The sequence below is a fragment of the Conger conger genome, chromosome 6, assembly GCF_963514075.1.
Source record: "Conger conger chromosome 6, fConCon1.1, whole genome shotgun sequence".
Classification (NCBI taxonomy): domain Eukaryota; kingdom Metazoa; phylum Chordata; class Actinopteri; order Anguilliformes; family Congridae; genus Conger; species Conger conger.
The window spans coordinates 30,636,386-30,661,596 of record NC_083765.1 but is presented as its reverse complement, the minus strand read 5'-3'; the positions used below and the strand labels follow the sequence as shown (position 1 = coordinate 30,661,596).

General features: G+C 41.2%; 2 protein-coding genes across 5 annotated transcripts in view; one reads left to right on the top strand and one right to left on the bottom strand.

Moving 5' to 3' along the window:
• The window catches only part of tbck (TBC1 domain containing kinase), a 55,905-nt gene extending 42,840 nt beyond the window's left edge, over positions 1-13,065 (top strand). The window contains exons 25-26 of the mRNA XM_061244827.1: positions 187-346; positions 12,761-13,065. Coding sequence (XP_061100811.1) covers positions 187-346; positions 12,761-12,871 — 271 coding nt within the window. The 3' untranslated portion in view covers positions 12,872-13,065. The remainder of the gene's footprint in view (positions 1-186; positions 347-12,760) is intronic.
• A 6,387-nt stretch (positions 13,066-19,452) lies between these two features.
• The window catches only part of npnta (nephronectin a), a 38,547-nt gene continuing 32,788 nt past the window's right edge, over positions 19,453-25,211 (bottom strand). For all 4 annotated transcript variants that reach the window (XM_061245265.1, XM_061245266.1, XM_061245267.1 and 1 more), the window contains 3 exons: positions 23,488-23,586; positions 22,125-22,384; positions 19,453-21,538 (listed from right to left, as the gene is read on the bottom strand). In XM_061245265.1, coding sequence (XP_061101249.1) covers positions 21,428-21,538; positions 22,125-22,384; positions 23,488-23,586 — 470 coding nt within the window. In that variant the 3' untranslated portion in view covers positions 19,453-21,427. The remainder of the gene's footprint in view (positions 21,539-22,124; positions 22,385-23,487; positions 23,587-25,211) is intronic.

The following is a 25,211-nucleotide window of genomic DNA, read 5'->3' as shown; positions in this document are numbered from 1 at the left end:
TAACGTGCATATTCTCAAAAAAAAAAGTTTTATTATTCATGTTGGTTTCACCAATTTAATCAGAATTCCAATTTAACATAAATTCTGTACCAAAAAAAGAACCTACCATCTGTAGGCAGGTTGAAAGGTGCGACTTTGGGGTGTGCATAAACAGAGCTGCCATTGGCCTTGACGCACCTTTCCCAGTTTCAACCGGGGTCACGTCCCGGGGAGCATCAACATTGCCTGCAGTACCCCGTCTGGCCTGGAGGGGGAGCTGATCCAGGCAGCGGTCACCAGCACCCTGCAGAGCTACAGAGGGAGGGTCATCGTGGTCATCAGCCATGCCATGAAGAATGCAAGCATGGTGAGCTCATTTTTCATCTCTTCCTCTCGAATGAAAACGCACACACACACAGATACATTCTGTATATAAGCATGGACATGTGCAACTGCACACCCTTGCCAGAATTCCAGTGGTTTGTTTAATCCCATACATGTCATATTTTGCTTTAGATTTTTCATTTACGCAGTATTTACAGTATATGGTGTTATCTACGACCTCTACAGTACATTTCTTCAAGCACCGGTGCTTCTGAGCTCCTCCTGAAAGACATCTTTATGATACAGTGCAATATATAAAACCGGTATATTCCTCTTCATTGTACATTTGAACAGACAACACAATACCTGTAGGACTCTTTTGTGTAAATATCATAAATTCGATTTGTAATGACTTGGTATTAGACAGCGAGTGACCTGTTTACAGTATGATTTCATTTTAAACTCAATACCACCGCGTTGTGTGCCAAGGCATTTCACAGACGGGGGTGTCTCTGTCAGATATCCTGGTCCTGTTTGCAGCGTGTGGCTGAATGAGTTTGCTGCATCTGGGCGCGTAGCCTGCGCTGTGTGTGTGACAGCCCTGCGCTCTGCTTTTCTGTGGGCCTTGATTAAAGCTGCCAGTTTACCTCGGGAGACGGCGAATGGCACTCTGGGACTGCCAAGTACCAAAACACTGCAAATGACTGGGCCAGAGTATGATTACAGCTCCATTTTCCCTTACTCTGTAATCATTTGGACATTTGCAGAGATATCCCTGTGCTTTCTCACAGCGCATTTGACTCTTTCTGTGCTGTTCTACAGAGTAAAGCTTCCAGTGCCGAAGTACTTAATGATTATTATTGCTATTATTGTTATTATTATTATTAGCCTATTGAATGTCAGAGTGCCTGCCTAGAGAAGCAGATGGGCATGCTTATTGGGGAACCCCTTCTCTCTGTGTCGGCCACACTGAATCCAAACCTTGGTTTGAATTTTTATTTTTAAGCCAAGCATTTGTTCAGTCTGAAAAAGACTCCCAATGCCCAAATAAATTATTTATAGTCCAGTGAACATTACACTTGCATCTCTTAGTGTTCTTCTTTAGTGTGCCCAGGTTTTGAATTCAAGAAAAGGTTCTCAAATGATCACTGAATCATTCTGTTTTGAGAGTATTTATATATATTATAGTATTATATTTCTACTATTGACTTGTTAAACTGTGACCAATTTAATGTAATTTCTATTGACATATTGTGCCTATCAGACACTTATTTTAAAATAAGAGATTCATCTTAGGTACTGTAGTTTTTTCAGTTGCTCTTTTATTGATTGGTTGAAGTTAGCAGTAGTAAGAGTAGGAAATTAAGCATTGGGTGTTCATTTGGCATGATACTGAAACCTCGGAAGAAAATACTATGCTAACTGGTTTTGTCACCGTGACCTTTTACCAGACAATTCATGAAGAAAACACATCTGACCTGAAGTGCTGGAACATTTTCAGCTTAGACTCCCCTGGACCCTCAGCATTAAATGTCCATTATGATTAAGCAATTTAAGCCTTCAGTTAATCACAAGCAGCCGGGTGCTCTTAATTAAAGCACAATGGGAAAAGGGTTTTAAAGTGTATCTCTAAATGTCAATGTGATATTTAAGAGCTAGGTCATCATCCGTCTGCTGAAGGAAAAATAAAAACTAAACAACTTCATTCAAGTCTTGTAAGTTTACAGCCAATTACCAGATTCAGCTGGATATACATGTTGTTCTTATTTTACTGTTGACCTATTTGTCTGCCGTAAGACAAGGTTAGACCTTTGGGAAAAGAAGTGTGTCCATGCAAGAACTGTAATTGATACCATTTAAATCAGGAACCTTTTCCAAAATTACAGACATTGGGCAGAATCCAATTGAAGTCCCATTGGAGTAGTAGAGATTTTAAAGTGTAAAACCATTAAATTTCTCTGGGTAGCCATTTATTATTGATATCCCCTGCCTGCGGGGTATTGCCTAGTCTTTCTATGCTGATACATTATAAATCTTTGACTTGATTATTCCTTTGCAATTGAAATGGTTGGCAGCAGAGGAAGTGGGGAATGAAACTTTTGTGTTTGCGATGCCTCTGTTTAATTGCTGTTTTGGCTTGCCTACAGAACACCTCCCTCAGCGATACTAAATTAAAAGTTTCTTGCCCGCAAATTTCTTGAGAAACATCTTTCTTCCGTTTCAATCAACACGTCTGTGTAGAAATTGAATCTTATATCCTATAATTATTGTTTTAGTCTTCCAGATGCCGCAGAACAGATGTGTCAGTATAAACAGGACTAAAGGTCTCATAACTATTGAAAAATTATTCAGGTTATCTATAGTGCCACAGCCTTGTGTGTAGCCAGTGGATCATATATGACGTACTGTTCTTACTATAGGAAGGTGACCAGTACCGTCAGAAAAATCCAAAAATATAAGAGTGGGAGAACTCAACACAAATAGCGTGGCATTAAATAATGTTGTCAAATGGATGTAGTCAGTCAGCCTACAGTACATTGGAGAATTCAAGGCTTATAGAATGCCTTAGACACACACATAAATAATTTCAGATTGATTTGAATTAAAAATGGTGAAAAAAAATGTTAGCTGCTGCTCTTGGCAGCCATAATGTACATAACACCACAAAAGTAACATTGCTGCCATGTCAAATAGAATATGATTGATTATAAATGCATTCTTTAAATTGCTAAATAAACAAATGGTTCACATTTCATATGTTTAGTTTGTATGTACTATATCTGTGACCAGTTTTTAATTGCCACATTTGTAAATGGTTCTCATATAATTGGATTACCCATTATGTTGACCTACAGTCCTTCTTTTCTGTTCAAGTTGCGTTATTACATGTTCTGCCAAGGCCAAAAGCAAAAATATTTTTACTGTTGAATAAAATATGTAGTGCTTCTTAGACAAAAATCCATATTTGCTGTAATATGAATGCGTGTTGGCGTTGCGGACGCTGAGGTCAGGGCCGAGGTGACTTTCAAAGCGTTCCGCCGCTATCAGCGTCCATCGCCCCTCATCCCTGTTTCCCCCTTACCTCGTTAATACATCAGCAATGTGGAGTTTCAGTTATCACATCTACTGCCTGCTTTTCAGTATCTCATCCCAATTAAGCTGCAGACACATTATTTTCACTAGAAGTCCAAGACGCATTTTTTAATGCATCAGTTAAATAAAAGAGATGCGTGATCCAGAAAGCACTACCAGATTTCTGTTCTGGCACTGGGTGAAAGTGTTCTTTTTTTATATTTACATTTTTTTCAGTTAAAACAAATGTCTGCACACATACAGTATATGTGCATGTTGAGGTTCAGTGCATGCATAAATAGTACATTAGACCATTCCTGTGTCCGTATGTATGCCTGTAGAACATTATCTTGAGGATATTGGTATGTTAGAAGTGAAGTGAAGTTTCATAACTGTACGTTCTGTGTCCATGAAATGTGTTTTAATTAGGACGACAATTCCTGATTAAGACAATGCCTGGTGCTTTGTTCCCCATTCACCTGGCACCTCCTCAAAGTGATTGACTCAAGTAAAAATTAGATTAATTATGAGCATGGTAGCATTAGATAGCAGGGTAGCATCAGTGTCCCTTCTGACAGAATGTTTGCAAAGTTAATGTTAGTCAAAAAGAAATGCCATATTGTGGCTTTATGTGAAATAGCAAAGTGATTCAACTGTTTAGTAGGGACATGATGTGTTTAAACACACTTCATATCCATTATTAGGTAGAGGAAAAATCTCTTAAAATCCTGTGCGAGGGTATGACCAGATACAGTTGAATCACTCTGCTATTAGTAATGAAAGAATATGAAATATTGCCTTTTAAACTGGCGTATACCAATAACCGAACCACAAAAAGTGAATAGCAATTCTGTGGACTGTGTCATAAGAGATCGCCGTTGTCCTTTTAGTCAAACAGTGGGTATGACAGGCATGCGCTGGTAGCCTTGGGCTGGGTTCCAACTGTCACTTGAAGTAAGAGGTGGCTCTCTGAAGAGCTAATCAAGGTGTGTGTGAATTGGAATGGGGATAGCAGTTTGCGTAGCGGAGCCAAGAGCTTGCCTGCTCTGACTGCATCTGTCAGCGTATGGTCTGAGGAGACACAAGATGGCTTCACCCCGAAATCAGCACACCGTCCAGGGACGCAGAGCAGGAGACTTTTAAAATGGGTGTAATAGGCTGCTGTACTCGTGAATGTGTGGTACTCTAGCTTGTTGCAACCAAACAAGCAAGCAGACATACAGTCCGCTCCAAAAGTATTGGAACAGCAAGGTCAATTCCTTTGTTTTTCCTATACACTGAAGACAATTGAGGTCAAAAGATGTACGTGAGATGACAGAGCCGAATTTTAGCTTTTATTTCCTGGTATTTTTATCTAACTTTATCTTAGCATTGGGGTTTCCCTGTGAAGACTGCATTTGTGTGAGGAAAAGAAAAAGAAGATCAAAGAGCTGTCTTTGGGAGAAAAGCAAGGCCTTTTGAAGCTTAGACAAAATGGGAAATCCATTGCTCAAGCATTGGGGATAGCTTGTACAACAACGTGGAATGTCCTGAAGAAAGAAACCACTGAGCAACAGACATCGAAAAGGTCAACCAAGGACAACAGTAGTTGATGACAGAAACATTGTGAGAGCTGTGAAGAAAAACCCTGAAACATCACTCCGAGACATCACAAACAATCTCCACAGGGCAGGGGTGAAGTTATCTCAATCAACCGTTCGAAGAAGGCTTAGAGAGCAGGAATATAGAGGCTATACCAGCTCATCAGTAGTAAGAATCGGAAGGCGAGATTACAATTGGCAAAGAATTACCGATGAGCCACAACAAAATTTTGGGTTGCTGAGACTAAGATTAACCTGTCCAAAGTGATGGAAAGGCCAACGTGTGGCGAAAGAAGGGATCTGCTCATGATCCAAAATATACAAGCTCATCTGTGAAACACGGTGGAGACTTGGGCTTGCATGGCTGCTTCTGGAGTGGGCTCACTCATCCTTGATGTAACTCATGATGGGAGCAGCAGGATGAATTCAGAAGTCCACAAAAACATTCTCTCTGCCAGTTTACGGAGAAATGTGTCCAGACAATGACCCAAAACACACTGCCAACACAAAAAAGGACTTCATTAGGGAGAAAAAGTGGAAGGTTTTAGACTGGCCAAGTCAATCACCAGGCCTTAACCAAATTGAGCATGCAGTTCACCTCCTGAAGAGGAGATTAAAGGGAAAAAAACCCCAAAACAAACTGACTGAAAGAGGCTGCAGTAAAAGCCTGGAAAAGCATCACAAAATAAGAACAGTTTGGTGATGTCACTGGGTCACAGGCTTGATGTTATTGGAAGCAGGAGATATGCTAGCAAATATTAAGTGTTATTTACTTTCATTTACTTAAATTCTCTCTCTTCCAATACTTTGGCTCACCTAAAAATTGTGTGGTCTGATACCAAAGGTGCGATGTTTTATGTAGTTTAAAACATCTAGGTGTAAATACCAGGAAATATGTGAGCTAGCAATGTTTCCCTCCCAACAAATCCCACCCCCGTTCATAACCCACTTCCAGAGACTGGATAAATGGTATTCCGCCTGTCCATGGGTGTTCCGCCTTTGGCTACGTCCTCTTGTGAGTACTTCTGATGAGATGGCCAATCTGCACACTTTAAGGTGCTGTGGAACACTGAAATGTCAAACATACAGAGCTCAAAGTCTTTTGAGCAAACGCAGAAATTGGCTGAAATACAGGATGCTTGTTGTCCGTGCTCCTTGTGTGTGTTACTGATTGTTACATATACACTCAGTGACAACTTTATTAGGTAGGGCTCTACACCAGCTTGTTAATGCAAATATCTAATCAGCCAATCATGTGGCAGCTTAGTTGCTGCTTAGTTGCATAAAAGCTTGCAGACATGGTCAAGATGTTCAGCTGTGTAAAATGCCTACTAAAGTGCTCTCTGAGTGTAGACCGTGATACTTGGTAATCGTATTGGTTATATGTAGTGTTTTTGTTTCTGAACACACACAGACACACAGTTGCAGTTCGTGCCGTTGAGACAGACAGACACATCATATTCTCCTGCCAGTTCACAGCAGGGCAAACCAAAGCTTGGTTGTGCTGTCTGAGTGGGTGTGGACCTCCACTGGAGGAGCAAAGCTCACTCTGACTATTTCCTCTGCTCCACAGAATCAAATATTATTTATACAGCGGGGCTGGCCTTTTCAACTGCAAGACCACTTTCTCTGAACATTTAAAAAATAAAGAATATGAATAGAAATGCATTCAGCTGCGATCCTTTGAGGGCAGAGCCAGGACTCAAAGTCATTTACTAGTGCAGAATTGCTATTATAATGTGCAGAACTGGCCAGCAGTGTCTTCGTGAGATTTGTAATGAGTGTTTTTCTGGGCTTGATGAGTTTTTGCTTTGCTTGCTGGGTAAATGAAGCTGTAGGTGTTGATTTGAAGAGATGCCTGCTATTCGCCATCTGGACTGTTAGCCGTTGGTGCCTTTCCTCCTCCCTGGCTCTAGGTTAGAGGGTGGCAGTTGGTGTTTTTTTTTTTTTTTTTTTTTTTTTTTTTCCTGCTCAATTGGCACATCCCTGGCACTGCTTTGAAGCAGGTTTTGAGAACAGACTTCCCATGGCCCTGTAAGTGGACACACGATCCCCACGTTGTGCTGGTGATGCCACCTACTGCTGGCCTGATGAGTCCACTGTTCTGTCCTCACAGTCCGGCTGCCAAACACGCAGTACCATTCTGACCACCAGAGCGGCGCTCTGCACAAGCATTATACCTGTGTTCTTATGCTGTCTTCCACCTTTCATGTACCTCTGTTCTGCCACTTTCTTCAGTCTTCGGAGGAGATGTGTGTCTGGTGTTATGCCCAAGTAGGGACTATGGCTCAGGCCTCGTTTCATCTGAACCTTTTAAGTGAGCATTCCCTTGAACACGCTCTCTAAACACTTCAAAGCCTCCTAGCTTAGGCGGGTCTCCATTTGGCAAACAAGCTGCCCTTTTCTTCCTAAATGAATTTGATTCCCCACGCCAGACGGAACGCCCTTTCTCATTTTGACATTTCGGGCTTAGTCTGTGCCCACGTTAGTCGATATCTTCATGAAATATTAAAAAAGCAATCCCTACTGACTAAACAAGAGATGTGTAACATTTCTGCTTGAATATTGCATATGTTTGAAATGCTTTGCTTGTGAGGTACTCCAAACGGCACCAAGTTTAAAGTGCAGCCTCTTAGCCTCGTTGCCGGGCTGTCAAACCCAGTAATGAGGAAGCGCAAATTGAAGTGGCTGGACAAGAGGAAATAGGTATGTGTGTGTGAAATTCTGTTTGAAGAAGCACTGCAAGATTGTGCACACTTATGCATTAGTTATGAATGTTTACACAACCCACATTGCTGGATTTCCTTTGGTGAAAAAGACAGCCCAGAGTATACTGTGGTAGGCGTCTTTTTCAGATGGTTCTTTGTTTTACAGAATCACTGGGACTGCGTGGCTGCCTTGTTTTTCTTCTGACTGAGATCAGGCGGTTGGGATGTGTTTGAGATTTCCGATTCCTTCCTCAATGTCAGTATTCGGCATGATTGTCAAAAAAGGCAGCCCACAGATGCTGGAAAATCATTTTAACCAGCAAGTACCACCCAATGAAGTCTTCACGGTTCTGCCTCATTAAATATGATTGCGGTTTCATTACATGATTTTGTGAGCACATTTGTAACCCTGGCCTCAGCTGAAAACAGGTTATTTATTTTGTTGTGTCCATGGTTATGTAACTAAAATATATTAAATCAGTGTTAAATTGACCCAGGTTATTTCTGCAGTATTGTTTGTTCACATGCCTTTAAAATTAGAGTTCCATTTCTCCCCGTATTAAATATTATTATTTTGCTGCTGGGAAATGTCATTCATCGTGATTGACTATGACCCTATTATAGATGGTCAGCTAAATAAGCCGCCAACGTTTCTTGCTTTAATAAGTTTGAAAGGTTACTGAATACCCTGGGCCATTTTGTCTGAAACATAATGTACATCTCATTTTAATCACACTCCTTTTCTGTGAATCCACAGCCAAGGCCTGTCAGCAAAAGTTTTTTCTTCTACTTTCTTGTGTTTGCACTGCAGGGTGTACATTGTCCATGCAGTGTGAAGGCTGAGTTTCTCTCTGTGTCTGAGTGGAGCTGCACCACAGGTTAAAATTGCAACAAAAAACCTTATATAATCAACAAAACGCGGTTGTCCCAAGAATCCACTGCCTTTTGTTTGTTTAGAATGCCTTTGACTGGAGCATTCAATGGGGATGTGCCTTATTACATTACATTATTGGCATTTGGCAGACGCTCTTATCCAAAGCGACGTACAACAAAGTGCATACCCATAACCAGGGCTAAGTGCGCTGAAATTTCAATTGCTACCCGTACAACAAAGATAAGGACCAGGGCCTTTTTTTTTTTTTTTAACAATAAATAAACAAACAAAGCAAAAGTGACCAAACTTAACTATCCAAATACTGCTTACCTAGCCAACTAAAAATACCGAAACACTACGTAAATCACAAAGACAACAATTAAGGATCACAGGGAGGTAGGGAGGGATGGGGAGAGGTGCTGCTTGAAGAGGTGCGTCTTCAGTTTGCGCTTGAAGGTGGGGAGAGATTGTACAGTTCTGACCTCAACGGGGAGTTCATTCCACCACCGTGGAGCCAGAACAGACAGTAGTCGTGAGCGTGAGGTGGAGGTTCGGAGAGGGGCAGGTGCCAAGCAGCCTGTGGAGGCTGAACGAAGAGGTCTGGCAGGGGTGTAGGGTCTGATGATTTTTTGTAGGTAAGCTGGGGAAGACCCCTTAACTGCTTGGAAGGCTAGCACCAATGTTTTGAATTTGATGCGAGCCATGACAGGCAGCCAGTGGAGGGAAGTAAGCAGGGGGTGACGTGTGAGTATTTGGGAAGGTTGAAGACCAGACGAGGTCTTATAGCGCAATTTCAATCAAACCACTAAAATAAGGACCATGTTGAAATTCCAACCAATTCATACCCAAGAGATGGAGTTGCATTAACAGTAATCAATTAGCAGTAATCAGTAATTAGTTGAAATTGACTTAACAACAGTGATGAGTAACAATGAAGATAAGTGGCTCTCCAGGACCTGGGTTGGGGACCCCTTCAAATGTTACATTTTTCATTTTAACTGGTAGAATTGAGCCTGAACACAATGCAGCTAATAGCAGAAACATAAGGCTGTTTTTTCCAGCTTTCTCTTCTTGCATTTGAGATTTTGTTGATTTGATATTGTGTGGTACAGTGCTTGTGTGTTTAATAGTCTGTGATATCGGGTGTTCTTTTAATGATTGCGTTGTCAAAGTTTGGAGACATTGTTCTTAGTTTTGACGTGGAAGTCCGTCCAACAAGCCTTCACATGCTCCCTCAAGCCGCAGTGTCTAAGTTTCCTGCATATATCCTTCAGAAAAAACAAGTTGGAAAAGTAATATGAGATCTGAATAGCCGGCATCTGCCAAGGCCACCTACATGATAACTTTCATGGACATAATTAGGCGAATTGTAAAAATAAGAAGAAAGCTATTCTCGGCCAGGTTTATCTTGATAAGAATGTTTAGCATCATCTCGTAGTCTGAATGTGCCTTTGTTTCTTCTGATCTGATCTTGCGTTTGCTCATATAAACCTTCTTGGGCATATTTTAAGACTTCTTGGAACTCCTCCAGCCTTGACTTGAAATAGTGTCTTGAAATTCTCCTGAAGATATTTGAAAGTTATCTTGAATGTCCAGCATAGAGAGGTATCCCCCTGTAATCTTTTTTCCTGATTGTTTAAGTTCGGAAAGCAAGTAGCTCACAGCACAACCTCCTTAAAATCACAGGAAGGATATGGGAGACATCGCCTTTCAGCAGGCAGATCCTATTGCGACGTCGCAATGAAAACATTGGCCCGGCTCTGGAATGTGACTGCCGCCATTAGGGTGTATTCATTAGGAAGGTGACTGAGTGATGCATGCATATGGTATCAGTGTGGGAGTCGCAGGGTCAGAGGATGAAGGAATGGTCTCTTTATCACCATCACTACCCTCAACCCCTCCTATATCCATGTATTGGAACCGGGTGTTATGGTCCGATCAGCTTTTTGCCACTCACCCTAGCGATGACTGCAGGAAAAGGACATCATAACATCATTTATTCTTCAATGGTGTGTGGTTGTTTTAAATCTGCTGGTCCTGCCATTCTTAAGATCAGTGGAATCATGAACCAAAGTATGTTGGCCAAAAACCTGCTAGCTCTTGCTTTGTGGCAACCTTCCCAAATTTCTTTTGCAATGCCGTTGCATCTCATTCCCCAGAATTGAACCCAGTCTGAAATGTGTGGTTTAAATTGCAGAGTGCAGTCCACAAGCACAGACACATTAATCTGAAGGATCTAGAAGGACTTTGTATGAAGGAATGGTCAAAGATTCCCCAATATGTATAATGATCTCCTAAAATAGTAGAAAATTACTCAATTTTGTCATTGCAAAGAGAGGGTGCACAAAGTACTGAAAACAGGTGTGTGAGTCATTTTGTTACACATCTTTTTTTGGCAACAAAATAATACTTGTTAAGTAAAAAATTATCTGAGCAGTTGTGTTGGGGTGAAATTTTGCGCATTCAAGATAGCTCATTTTGTTTGTTTTATAGCCCTTGTTCATCGTAATCAAGAATGTATATCATTTTGGAGGGCAATATATTTGGTCTCAGTGTAGAATACTGTTTAGGGACTTATAAGACTTATAACAGCCTGCAGGTTTGATTCCCATGCAAGGCTTGCTCTTGTACCTTTGAGCAAGGTACCCACTGTATAAATGCATGGTGTTCTATAAGCTGTATCAGTCCCTATGTATAAGAGTGCTAAATGCCTTAATGGAATGTGATAGTTATATATCAGGCATTCTAACTCAAAAATATCAGCGGATTGATTTAGTCGGGTCTTTATGTTTTTCCTCTTCATTTTTCTTTACTGCTTTTTTTACTCCTGTGACCTAAAGCAGCAGCAGCCTGAGCAGAGGTAGCAGAGGAATGTAATTCTTTTGCTCACTTCCGCATGGGATAACCAACAGCTCTGTTTCCATGGGTAAAGCGATTATTCACTGCCGCTGAGGGAGGGGTGATGTAAGAGGGCTTAGACACCACAATTATGCACTTTCCCATTTTGTTCCCCCCTCCTTTTTGTAAAATTAATTTTAATTTTATTTATTAACGTGTTCATTAATATGTTCCAAAAAGCAGGATAGATTTAGAAAATGATTGACTTACTAAAACTAAAACCTACTGTACTGCTGCATCCATCATAGTAAGAGCCTTTCTGTGGAATATCCGTTTTCATTTTCGGTCAGGTGCCTTTTATTGTCAGGAGCTCTGTTGGAGCACATAAAGACAATTACAGTAACTAAGGGTGATATCAGAACCGTGTTCAGTGTGCATGGCTGTGTGTAGCAGTTTAACCTGTCCTTTTTGGCCCTACCACTCTCTAGAACTTTATGAGCTGTATTGATTGATACATAAATATCTCTCCACTGTGAGGAATGTGGGTGCTGCAGGGCTCATAGTGAACATCGACTGGCAGCACGCATCATCGCTTCCCCACATCCAGTTTGCTACCAACTGAGATCTCGGGCTCCCGGCATGAGAAATCCATAGCTTAAAATGAATTCAGTTTGTACATTTTTAGAGGGCGAGTTGCCCGAGTTGGCCCAGCTAACGTAAACAGTGCCTGTTTTGCCAGTGTCCAGTAGTTTATCTTTTAAAGGTACAATAGGTAAGATTTTTGTGTTAAAACATTGTTACGAGACCATTGTAAATCCCTTCCTGTCATTGAAAATGGTTCACTGACATGTTGAATGTTGACTCACCCTCTGACTGTGTTTATAGTCCTTAAATTCGGGTTTCAAAATTTGCATTTGACGGGCCAGCTCAACCAAAACATCATATAGCTATACAGTAATTCAAGCTCATTGATTGGGTGGCACGGATGGGTAGCACTGCCGCCTGGGTATGATTGCGTGAGTGAATGGTGTGTGTGCCCTGCGATGGACTGGCGACCTGTCCAGGGTGTATTCCTGCCTTTCGCCCAATGTATGCTGGGATAGGCTCCAGCCCCCCTGCGACCCTGTTCAGGATAAGCGGGTTAATATCATGGATGGATGGATGGATGGTTGAAAATTGGTTATAATTGCCACAGCCAATGGCGTTTCAATGTCAGCGCGTTCACAGAGATGGGGTGGGATAAACAGTGTTGTGGTTTGAGCGTGTTTTTTGCTGCAATTCCTCTCTTGACCATTAGAAGTCCAAAATTACCTATTGTACCTTTAAGTTCCAGTCCTGTAAGTGTTTTACTTAGATTGGTTCATTTTATGGCATCCTTTCTTCAGTTCACAGCCCACCTGGTGAAGTCCAGCTACCCGCGAGTCTGCATCCTGGATGGCGGCATCAACAAGATGAAGCCCACGGGGCTGCTGACTGTCCCCTCCCCACAGATCTGAGATCAGCGCCTTGAGACAAATCCCAAGGATTTGCAGATTACCCCCTCTTCACCGAATTGATCTGAGGTCAGTCTAGCTGACCTAAGCCTAGTTCTCTGTCACTTCTTATTCTTATGTCTGAGTGGGAAAAACATAAATGTACTTTGCTGGTCATCCTTTTTATGAGGTGGACTGGAATAAAAAATGTACTTAAATGAGAATTTTATTGAATTTTACTTAGAATTAAATTCCTACTTATTTTGATCTTGATTTTGCCATGTACTGTGATGGTATATTTTTTTTTACAATTTTGAAATGTATCATTTGCGATTATCAAAAAGGGATTTTACCATTAATGCTTATTATTTAAGTAATCATAGCTCCAATTCATGTCCAGTGTCCGACAGCCTTTTTTTACTCTCTGTGAGACCCTCACCACCCCTAGCAATACCCCCCACACACCCGCCCACCCGCCCACCTCCACACCCACCCACCCACCCCCACACCCTCCCACCCACCCCCACACCCTCCCACCCCCACACCCACCCACCCCCACACGCACACACACACACGAACATTAACTGAAATGCTAATTCTGTTTTTTCTTGTGTGATGATTAACTCTTGGTCAATGCTTGTATTGTGTGGAAAATGTGTGTGGCTCTGTATAATCCCTCTCTGGTGTACTGTATACCTAGCCAAAATGCAGTTCAGTTTGTGACACTGTGGTCCAAAAGTAGAAAAATGATACCTTTTTCAGTGTAATAAAGAATTGTTCCCAAAAAGGAAGAATTATTTTTACGATACAATTTTAAAGAGAACAAAGAAGGCTAAATTGCATCGACCTGCACAGAAATCTTGGCGAACACAGTGTTGCTTCAATGTTTTATGTGTGTGCTGTGTTATTTGGCATCTACTGTAAATCACAGATGGTAAATGCATACAGTACAGGTAATTTTTACATTGAAAAATGCAATTCAAATTACTGTTACACTGATTTCTATTACTGTTGCAATTCCTTTTCCTTTTAAGTTACATTTTTCCTCATTTTTCGTGTTTGCCATTTAAATGCCAGAAACATACACTTATACAGTAGTGAAAACCAATGATAGCAAATGACAAGCACAGCTATAATTTCCCTCTATAAAATCATTGCATGTCTTCAGAAAGAGCTGAAAGATCTCATTATATTTGGATTTGGCTTTTATGTTAGTAGATGCTACTTTACTGCACCTGTTTTTCCTTTGAAGAACAAAGGAGTGCATAGCAGTGCTGGTTTCATAAGTGGACCTAATGTCTAATGCGATCGTCTTCGAGGGATTCGAGTGAGCACTTTCATTCTGCAAAGCAGGCATGCCAACATATACAGTTCACACTGAAACGTACAGGATTTGGACATTCTGGTTGCTCTTGCGTACCTTTTTCCCCATTGCATTACATCTGTCTTGTCCTCTAGTTAATGTACATAAAGATGTAGCCAGTGTCACCTGGCAATGTAGCCACTGAAAACTGCTATGCATATGCTATGCAGAATCGCACGATTCGGCAAAGAAACATCCCTCTTAGGTCCATCTGTTGTTGTTGTAGTTCCCAGCTTCCTTCTGACATCAAAACATTCAAAAATATGGCATGCTTTTGCAATCCATTGCCTTTGTATTTGCCTTGTAGCTCAATCAAGAATCCAGAAGCACTTTGTGTTGAAGAAAAGCGGTAAGGGGTGAAAGGGTGTGGGAGTCACCTTGTCCGTCAGCATTCTTTATACCCACGTGTGCGATGCACTGCAGTCCGTTAATTACAGAATGGTCATTACACATCAGTTCAGGTTGAGAGAGAGTGAATTATTTATTTCATTAAAGTGGCATATATGATGACTAAAGTAAAACAAATTTGACCAGGATGCCGGAGAGCAACACAGACTGGCTCCAGTTTTCCAGGGGGCTGCAGTTCTAACATCTTGTCAGAGCCATAATGTCTCCTTCACCAGTGGATCTCTGCTTTTCCAAAGGTATTACCCACTGGACCAGTATCGGACCAGTAACACCTTGTCTATAAATCATCAGGTCTTCCCAAGAGCTCCACCATCCAAATGTTGCTTCAGCCTCGATCCACTTACATTAGTCATGACTCATTGCAAATATCTTAATCTTGGGAGGACAAACTGGCAAAGCATCGTTTTGAATGTAATAGCAATCCTGCTTCACACATGGTCTCAAAACATGCCTCATTCAGTCTCTCTGCATGTTGTGACTGAATCAGAAGACCCTGGCATTCCATTTCAGTTTTCATACCATTGTGCATATTTTTTCTCTGGCTAAGGAAAACCATCCAGAATGCTGTTGAGAATGCCTGAAAGCAGTTTCTGTTCCAATTTAGAGTTCCAATTCTGAAAATTCTCATTTTAAATATTTCAGTAAAACGTATACATCTAATGAGACCTACGGGCAACCATTAATAAATTCGATAGTGCCTTGTTAACCCATAAGTAACATATGAATACATATTTGGTTAGCTGCTCCAAAAAAAAAAAGAAACTAGGGATTTTTTAGGTTCCAGCAATCTGGCTTGAAATGCAGACTAATCTGTCCCCCTTTGTTTTCATACCATAGCTGAGGATATACAGTACAACAGCTTATCGGCATGAGCTGAAACTTGAATCCAAGATATTCGAGGGAAACCACCAAATCCATACAACTGAACATTTCCCCAAATGTTTCAGCAAGTGCTGTAATGGTTGGCAAGTTACCGTGTTTCTAGTCCTTTTTTCGGGGGGGGGGGGGGTCCATATTTCTTTGATTGACATTACTAAACTGTTCTCGTCATAAACCTGCAACGAGTAATGGTCAGTATGAATGTCACAGCAACAAACCTAATAACGCACCTGGAATCGTTTGTCTCATGGAATCCCTGTGAATTTTAGAGAGGGAGGACCATGAGAAATATGCTGCCTGCCAGCACAAGTAATCTCCATAAAGCCGGCGGACCCTGAGGCAGAGGCCAGGTACATAGCTCCATCTCTTTAAAATCTGGAGGGACCTCACCCGAGTGTCAATGACTGATGTTACAGTGATAGGGAATGAGAAACTCTCCTTTCCTGGCAGTTCACGGGCAGATGTCCTCTATCTGTATGAGACCACAGGGTGCCTGCTGTCAGTGTGTCGAATATTCACTTCTTTATCTGATCAGTGTCAGACTCAGTGCTACACTTGTTCGCCGGCCCCATATTTTGCCGCAGACAGGTACGTACAAGACAATGTGTCTTTGCCTAACGTCTCCGGATGTCTTGCACTGATAAAACCGGTCGAGGCCTGAGTTTTCTCGAAATCTAGCGTTTTTTGAGATGCTCCACCTGCCTCCTTGTTAGGCCTGGGAGTTGCACAGAAAGGTGCCGCAATGCGAGGGGAACAGCAGTGATGAGAAATGATGAAAAATGATATTATGGGTTGAATCGGTTCAGCAATAACTGTTATGTCTGACTGCACTGCCAGCACAGCAATGCCACAAGTGAATGACAGCTTGAGGATAACTCGGGTTGCTAGGCGACATTGTATTACCTTATTCCAAGCTGGAGGTTTAAGCATTTTGTGCATAGCTGGAAATATGTGACTACAAAGATTCTGTGCAAATATCTTTGTAAATAAAATATGCATATCTATTTATGAATTTAGGCATACATAACTATTTTTGTTCTTTTGGCTGTGTACTCCAGGACATTTGATTTGAAATTAAAAAAATTATTTAAGGCTGAAGTCTAGACTGTCAGCTTTGATCTGTGTGGGTTTTGTATTTTATGTCAAATCCCATGTGAGCCAGAACAACAAAAAATGTGCCACTGTCCTAAAAATGCTTTTGCATTTAACTGTGTATGTTGTTTCTTCTACAAAGTATGCTTAGCTTGGCATATACTTTATAGACATTGAGCACTTTATTAGGTATTTATTAGACTTATTGGTTCTGCTGCTGTAGCCTATTTTTTGAACAAACACAGGTTTGTTCAGATATGCTCTTCTACATACCACTGTTGTAATGTGTGCTTATTTGCCTTACTGTTACCTTCCTGTCAGCTTTGACCAATCTGGCCCTTTTCTCTCATCAACGACGTGTTTTTGCCCACAGAACTGGTCACTGGATGTTTTTTTGTTTTTCGCACCATTCTCTGCAGGAACTGTTGTGTGTGAAAATCCCAGGAGATCCGCAGTTTCTGAGATACTCAAACCACCCTGTTTCGCAGAAATAATCATTCCACGGTCAACATCACGTAGATCACATTTATTCCCCAGTCTGTTATTTGGTCTGAAAAACAGCTGAACCTCTTGACCACATCTACATGCTTTTATGGATTTTGTTGCTGCCACACGATTGGCTGATTAAATAATTTTAACAAGCTGGTGTACAGGCCTACCTAATAAAGTGCTCCCTGAGTGTACATGCATACATATACCAATGAGCCAAAACATTATGACCACTTGCAGATGAAGCGAATAATGTTGATTATCTCGTAACAACGGCGCACGTCAAGGTCTGGGATATATTAGATTGGAAGTGAACAGTTGGTTCTCATAGTCGACGTGTTGGATGTGGGAGAAATGGGCAGGCATAAAGACCTGAGCGACTTTGACAAGGCCCAAATCATTATGGCCACACGACTGGGTCAGAGCATCTCCGAAACAGAAGGCTTGTGTTTAGTAGTGGTGAGTACCTACCAACAGTCGTCCAAAGAGAGACAAAACAAACCGGCAACAGGGTGCTGAGCACCCAAGGCTCATCGATGTGTGAGGGCAACAAAGGCTACCCCGTCTGGTCTTAACCGACAAAAGGCCTACTGTGGCACAAGTGACTGAAAATGTTGGTTATAGAAGGAGTGAGTTACAACCCACAGTGTATCACACCCTGCAGCGTATAGGGCTGCGTAGCTGCAGACTACAATGGGCACACAAGCGTCAAACTGGACCTTGAAGCAATGGAAGAAGGTCTCCAGGTCCGGTTAGCCCCGTTGTCTTTTACTTCATGTGCACGGCCAGGAAATTCCATATATGGTGTTTTAGGGGTGTCAATTTAGCTCCACCTCACAATTTACAAGACTTAAAGGATCTGCTGATAATGTCTTGGTGCCAGATACCACAGGGTACCTTCAGAATCTTGTACAGTCCATGACTTGGTGGGTCAGAGAAGTTTTGGCGGATCAACAGCATATTAGGCACAAGTGGTCATAATGTTTTGGCTCATATGTGTACATACATGCATGTGTTTCAGCATGCATTTTCAGTGTGTACTGATACTACATGAATCTGTGATTTTAACTATTTTCTGAGTCAATATGGTTAACATACTACCAGTTACAAGTTGTTTGGCTGAAAGTTATTTTGGTGATTATACTTTGTTGCTAAATAGTTTTCATTTCCCCAATAAGAACTTTCAAATGAATAGATGCAAACATGTCAGCAGTGCTTCACTGAGTGCACATTAGAAAAAAAAAAATGTTTTTTTCTTTATGAACATCTGGTCATTGTAGGATATGACAGACGAGGTACTGCTGACCCAAAATGTGTATACGTATATATGGGACGGGTAGTTTTGATTGCTGACAAAAGCCAGTCTCTCCGCACTGTAGAATAGTGCCTGCTGAACCAGAACTTAAGTTCAAACACATACCTCCACTACAGTACTTGCAGAGGCCTTTAACAATACTTCCAAAAATGGAAAGCTTTGAATTGGGTCAACACTGGAGCTTAAATTGGAAGTGTAATCTTAGCGTGTACAATGGAAAGTCTTTGGATAATGTGGATAATGTTTGGATAATGTGGATTGGCATCATTGGCCAGTGTTTTATTCAGTTATCCATTACTGTTTGTTATAGGAATGTTGGGCTGTAGCCAATTCTCAAAGCAAGGCCGATAAATCCCTTGCTGTTCTACTGCACTTGTTCCTTACCCTGGGGTATTGTGATCATGGGTGATTCATCTGATGGGTTTGTGCCAACTGTGTCTTTTATGTTACATATAGTTACTTGGTCAAATCTGAGCAAAGTAAATATAGCCTTTTTTCATGGGGTGGGGGGGTGACCACTTTGCTTAACTCTGTTTAAGTTAGCTTGTGTTTTGTTATATAGCTTTCAGTGTTTTGCTAATTTGTAATGTAAGCATGCTATAAAAATAATGTAACTGGCATTGCCCTTGGAGTTTTAAACTTTTGTGAAATTGAACTGTGATTCACACTATAAAACTCCTGCAAGAAATCCTTGAAACCTGGCACCCAAGCACCTGGCATTGAGCGATAAAGCTCACCTCCAGTGGAATGCGTAAAATAGAGTAGAGAGGGCACAGTGCTTTATAGCACCATAACAGCAGCGGGGGCCCAGAATATGAACATTCATCTTTTTAAAGCATTGGATGATGTCTATGAAAACACCCAAACTGTTCATCTTGTGGGAAAGTTGCAGAGAGTCTCCTGAAAACATTAAAGGAAGATTTACCGTAACTACTTTATGTTGTAACAGACGTCAGTCTCTCCCTCTCTCTCTCTCTCTCTCTCTCTTTCACTCACACACACACACACACACACACACACACACACACACACACTATATATAAATAACAGAACAGCAGGTGAACAATAACACTTTAATTAACACTTCTTCAAGGGAGAAAATCATCAATACACTGTACAGTATCTATCAGGGAAGTTCTCTTCAAAGGGACAAGGAATGGGCATATCTATGCTGAGACACTACGGCTGATGCAGCCAAATGAAGGCAAGTTTTACAGACACAAATACTGTATGCATGAGTTTAAACAAATGAAATGTGAAAATGGAGTATATACTCAATTTATTAACAACAATGTCCTTCGATGGAACCTGAAGTTATGTTCCATTCCATTATACCATTGATAATAAGGAAAGTATATGGTAACTCCCAATTAGACTGTCTTAGCTTCTGTGTATCACATTATATCTGCAGACTGATTTGTTTTCTGAAATTGCTAAATTGGCTAAGAACACTGGCTCTTTGGGGTCAACCAAACAATATGTTTTTAGGTCTAGTGTTATTTTGCACACAATGTTCACGAGTAATACAATATGGACTGTATTACTTCTTTTTTTTTCTTCTTTTTTTTCCCCAGAAAATAGCAGAAACCAGCACCAATTTCATTTTGCTTGTAATACTTTGATATTTAACTACAGGGACAGCCAATAGTTTCCAATCAATACATTTTGACTTCACATAGCTGTCATCCCACAATGTTTTATATTGCAAAAATATGAAATATATGTACACGTATGACTACATTTACAATAATACAATGTCTAACTCAAGACCATTATCAATATAATAAGCAACATTAAACAAAACAAATTACATTGGAATTCAGTCACTGTCAATGTTGAAATGGCAGAAATAGTACAGTACTGTTGCTGTCTGAGTTAGACATTCATTGTAATACTATATTAACAAACAAAAAAACATATAGGGTTGTGTACTGCTAATAGCAGTTAATAGGATTTAGCATGGTACAGTACCACAGCCTGTCAGATTTCAGTGTGTTAAGTACAAGTATATCAAATTAATCTTAGAAGTTGACCAAATCTGATTAAATGCGAGGCTTTGCACAATGTCATTATAACATTATTCCATTCCTACAGGCATAAAACCTCATACACGACATACTGCAAGTGACACTGGCATCATATATTCATGAATACAAGTGAAATGATTGCTATTGATGCAATTAAAGTGGAAAACAAACAGCTTTCTCAGGCGAATATCATAGAAAACATATATTTTCAGTTCTCTTTTAAATAAATATGCATTTCAACAGACACAACTGATCCTTTACCAAGGTAGAAGGATAGATACTTTCACATCAATATCATAAATGTGTAAAACCTCAGCAGAAGTTTAGAAAAGAATAATTATCTTGACTAGGCGATAAAAGTTGTTTTCTCACAACTCAATTTTCTGGTTATTTTGTATGAATTATCTGTAGAGAGAACTGCTGCATGATCCATAACTCCATTGAAGTAAGTAAATTCCTCAGTTGCTGATTACCATAACTATATTTTAATAAAGTGACTGATATCATCAGACCTTTACAAAGCATTCTTTAAAATGTTTGTGTGACATCACCCCATAAATGTGCCTCTGTTTACTTCATGTGAGTTACTGAACCACAAGTTTTCACTCGTTGTGGAGATACAAATTTTTGGGGGAGTTTGTTCACCGACCACATGGCCACAGTGTCTGTGGTGCATGTTTAGAAACACCAGACCAAACAGAATATGATTTTTGTAATATTGACTCAATTTAGGTTTTTTTTTTGGCTGTGCGAATTGTGCACTTTGTTATAACGAGCATGTTATAGGAGCATGCGCAGATTAAATACAGTATGCAAAGAACCAGGGAGAAGAAACTAAGGAACCAATCAGGAAGTCCTTTCTCCTGTTCAAAGTTTGTTTTTGTTTTTTTTTTTACTGAAAAGGGCACCCCTCTTCAGAACGGCCCCCCAGTCGGGTCGTGTGGGCGGAGCAGAGCTCGCCTCTCGGTGGGGGTTGGTCTGTGTCCCTGCGCGTCTCGCCGCCCGTGTTAAAGTCTCCTCAGGTTGTGCTCCTCGGTGCATGCGCCCTTGCTCAGGCTGATGTCGTCCACTGCCATCTCTCCACTCCTGCCCCTCCCGCGCTCCCCCTTCAGGATCACCTGGAGGACAGAGGCCAAATGAGCTCTCCGCTAAGCATTCCCCAAACACTGAGGAAGGATAAGCATGTACTGCCAGAGATGGAAACCCAGGTTTCCAGTCCTCCCCAGTTTTTATTTCTAATCACCTGTATTTGCTCATTATCAACGTAGATATAATTAGTAAAAAATTAGCTGGCCGAGTTCATGGGTGGAAGAAATGAATGGCAGGACTTCTGACCTCTGGTTGCAGCGAATGTTAAAATCTGTGTTTCTCTTGTACGCTACACTCAAGAAAGTTTCCCAAACTTTCACCGCACAAACCCCACTGAGCTGGGGAGTATCTCTTCTTTCAAAAAGAAACTATTTTTTGATTAAATGAAAGTGTCTGGAGAGGGGGAATAAAGCTATTCAACTGGGATCATCAAATGACGATCCTCGAGGTCTGAGAACTGCTGCTTTTCCTTTACCTGGGAGTCAGGTGTGAAGACAGTTTGGCCAATCAATAGCACTAATTGTTCAGCTAATTAAGTTGGAGAAAAGAAAACCAGGGCCAGATTGGGATTCGAGGACTCATGTCTTTGCCTCAGTACAGAAGGGGGGTACTCACACTCTCCAAGCCCGTCCCCCACAGCGTGATCTGGGTGTGTCTCCAACCGTGGCCCCCGGTCCGGCCCCACACCGCCGGGCTGTACTGCCGGCCCTTCTTCACGAACACCTGCAGCACACCCACGTGGTGGCCCGCCAGCTTGTGGCGGAAGGACAGGCACAGGTTGCCTGAGTTCCAGGGCTCAGTCAGCGGGAGGACCAACCGTGCCCCCCGACCGCTCCTCTTATTCCCAACCTCTGGGATTGTCAGGTACCTTCCACCTGAACACAAAGCACACACAGGAGACATTAACGCAGTAATACAGCCATACATGTTCATACTGAACGCAAAGCACACACAGGAGACATTAAACACAGTAATATAGTCATACATGTACATACTGAATGCAAAGCACGCACAGGAGACATTAAACACAGTAATACAATCATTCATGTACGTGTACATATTGAGCACAGTATTCAGTATACAAACCGTTAAGTTTCCTTAACCTCAAGACCAGAGCATTGAATCAGCATTTACAACAGGCTCATATTGAGTTCTTGCATATCGATCTCCGAGCAGTTCATTACTATTGCAGTAAATAGTTATTCCTGGCTTGCAATGTAACATACATTGGATCTGGCATGTTTCTAATTAAGAAGAGAAATCTTGCCTTTGTTGACCAAGTGCCCATAGTGTCTGTGAAACCACTACACGCTTACTGATTGAAGGTAAGGTATGATGAAACATACATGACCCGCACATTATTTATATCGACAATTTTGAAGGTTGCAGTACCACACGTTTTTTTATTTTCATTCATCTTCCTTTCATCTGTCTTTTATTCCTTCTTTCATCTCCAGTTCATCACTTACTAATGAAAGATGTAACTGCCAGTTGACACTAGACATAGCAAGAGACACTAGACATCACAAGAGTCACGTTTCTGAGCCCTGTGTCCCCAATTTGAAGGAGGTCAGTTTTGGATCTTTGCTCCTCTGCTCCCTGTCCAATTGGACCATGCACTTTGGGAACAAGGACACAGTGTGTCCTTCACTGTGCGAAACCCCCCCAGCCCAGCTCTAACATACCGGCCATGACCTCAACACGGAGGCCAGCCAGGCCTGGCAGACAATGGGCTTACATTTAACTGAGCTTCACTTCAGAAATATAAAATAATAAAGAGCATAGCATACCATAAAGCATAGAATTGTATATAATATATGTGGACATTTTATGGTTGTGGTAGGTGGTGTGCAAGGTTGAGTGATCCATTTGTTTTATAATGCGTCTTTGTTCATTCTGTGAATAATAAGGTCCCTCTCTTTCAGTGGGAAAGTAATGCAAATAAAGTGTAAAGTGAATCCCTGTGGTGAGTTAATACCTGATGGATCTGCTGTGGTTTCCCAATGCAAATCTCCCTCTCTGTCTCTGATCCAACCGCAGAGGCCATTATCAAAGGTGCAGCTAAGAAACCCAGCTCCTGGAAGAAGAAAACCACAGAGGGTTGGGTGAGATTACCATTTTAAAAAAACAGTCCTCCCTTGGTGCTTCAGAAAAGTGTCCTCACAAGTACCATACCATAAGTACTTCCTCATAAGTACCATAACCCCGAAACTCTAAAACCACAGCTCATGGGAATCATCCCAGTTATCATAACCGCAGCAATCCTGTTGGGATTCCAAGATGGAATTGTGTTGTTTAGGGGCCAGAAACTCTCAGCAGTCAGGCAACCGATGGACACAGATGGATGGATGATAGGGAGTCAACAATCAAGCAATCAAACAATCAAATGTATTGTCCCAGATGGAAAATGTGTTGTGCAGCCAGGGTATAAAAACACACAAAGATGATAAAAAAACAATAGAGAAATAAAACAAGTGACATTCACCCAGAAGGGTAAAAAGTCTATGGCTATGAAACAGACACTGTGCACCACAATATACTGTATACAGTGCTGAACATGTCACTGCATGTCATGTATAAATCTGTATTCTTTTTCAATCGTCCGCTGGTGTTGAAGGTGCGTTGCCATCTTTCACCTGTGGAAATGTGAAAGTGAGATGGTGGGGTTGATAAAGAACCGGGGGACTCAGAGCTCAGTCAGCGATGATTTCCCCAGGGGGGTTAGTGCGATAGTCTGCCAATAAACAAGACAGAAGCGTGCCGGGTGGGACCACTGACAAACCCAGCCTTTGATTTACACAATTAACACAGATAAATCTCCCGTGAGTGCCAGGCTCATCAGTTACTCTGCAGTTCACAAACAATGGGCTACAACAGATCCATCATGGCATGAGGCAGAAAATAATCACATCTGAATAATCATTTGAATCTCAGCGAGGCAGCTATAGCTACGTGCCTGGCAATTTCACTGTTCACATCTGCAAAATAAAAAACAAACAAAAAAAAACGATTTCTATTAATCTACACATGGCTGTATAAATTGAATTCTGGACAGATGGCTCATCCATCATTTTCCCCACAAATGGCTTTCTGATAAGGCATTTACATCTCGATTTATAGCAAATAAAAAGGTTTTGTCATGCCAGCTACATTCTGCATTTTGTGCCAAAATAAATCACAATTCAAATGATAATATTAGATGGTGTAATTATGACCTGTTGTCAATGCATATCCGCTGGCTGACAGAACAATTTTCAAACAATTTGGACCACCTTTTCATTTTCTATCAAAATGTTATTTTGCCAGTAGACATGAAAAAGCATCTCCTTTGTAGTTCAAAAAGCCTGCAAGGAACAGACGCCAAATGTGTGTTACATGATTTGATAAGTAAAGAGAAGCAGGCAGTTTTAATGACCACTTTTAGATGACAGCTAATGAAATACACATTCACAATCTGATACCCATACCCATATCATTCCCAGAGTGGTATGTCAAGCTCATACTTCTTCAGAATTCAGGACAGTCACTCAATGCTAAGAAAGCAGAAATCAAGGCCTACTCCCATTCACGATTTCACCTGCAACTTCTAAGCGAGAATTTGCACACTGTTCCATGCAACACAGGGCTTTGACATCAAAGAGAAGTATTTTAAAGTGTAGATAGCCATTGTTGTGTTTGTTGTTGCATTTGCCTCATTTTTAG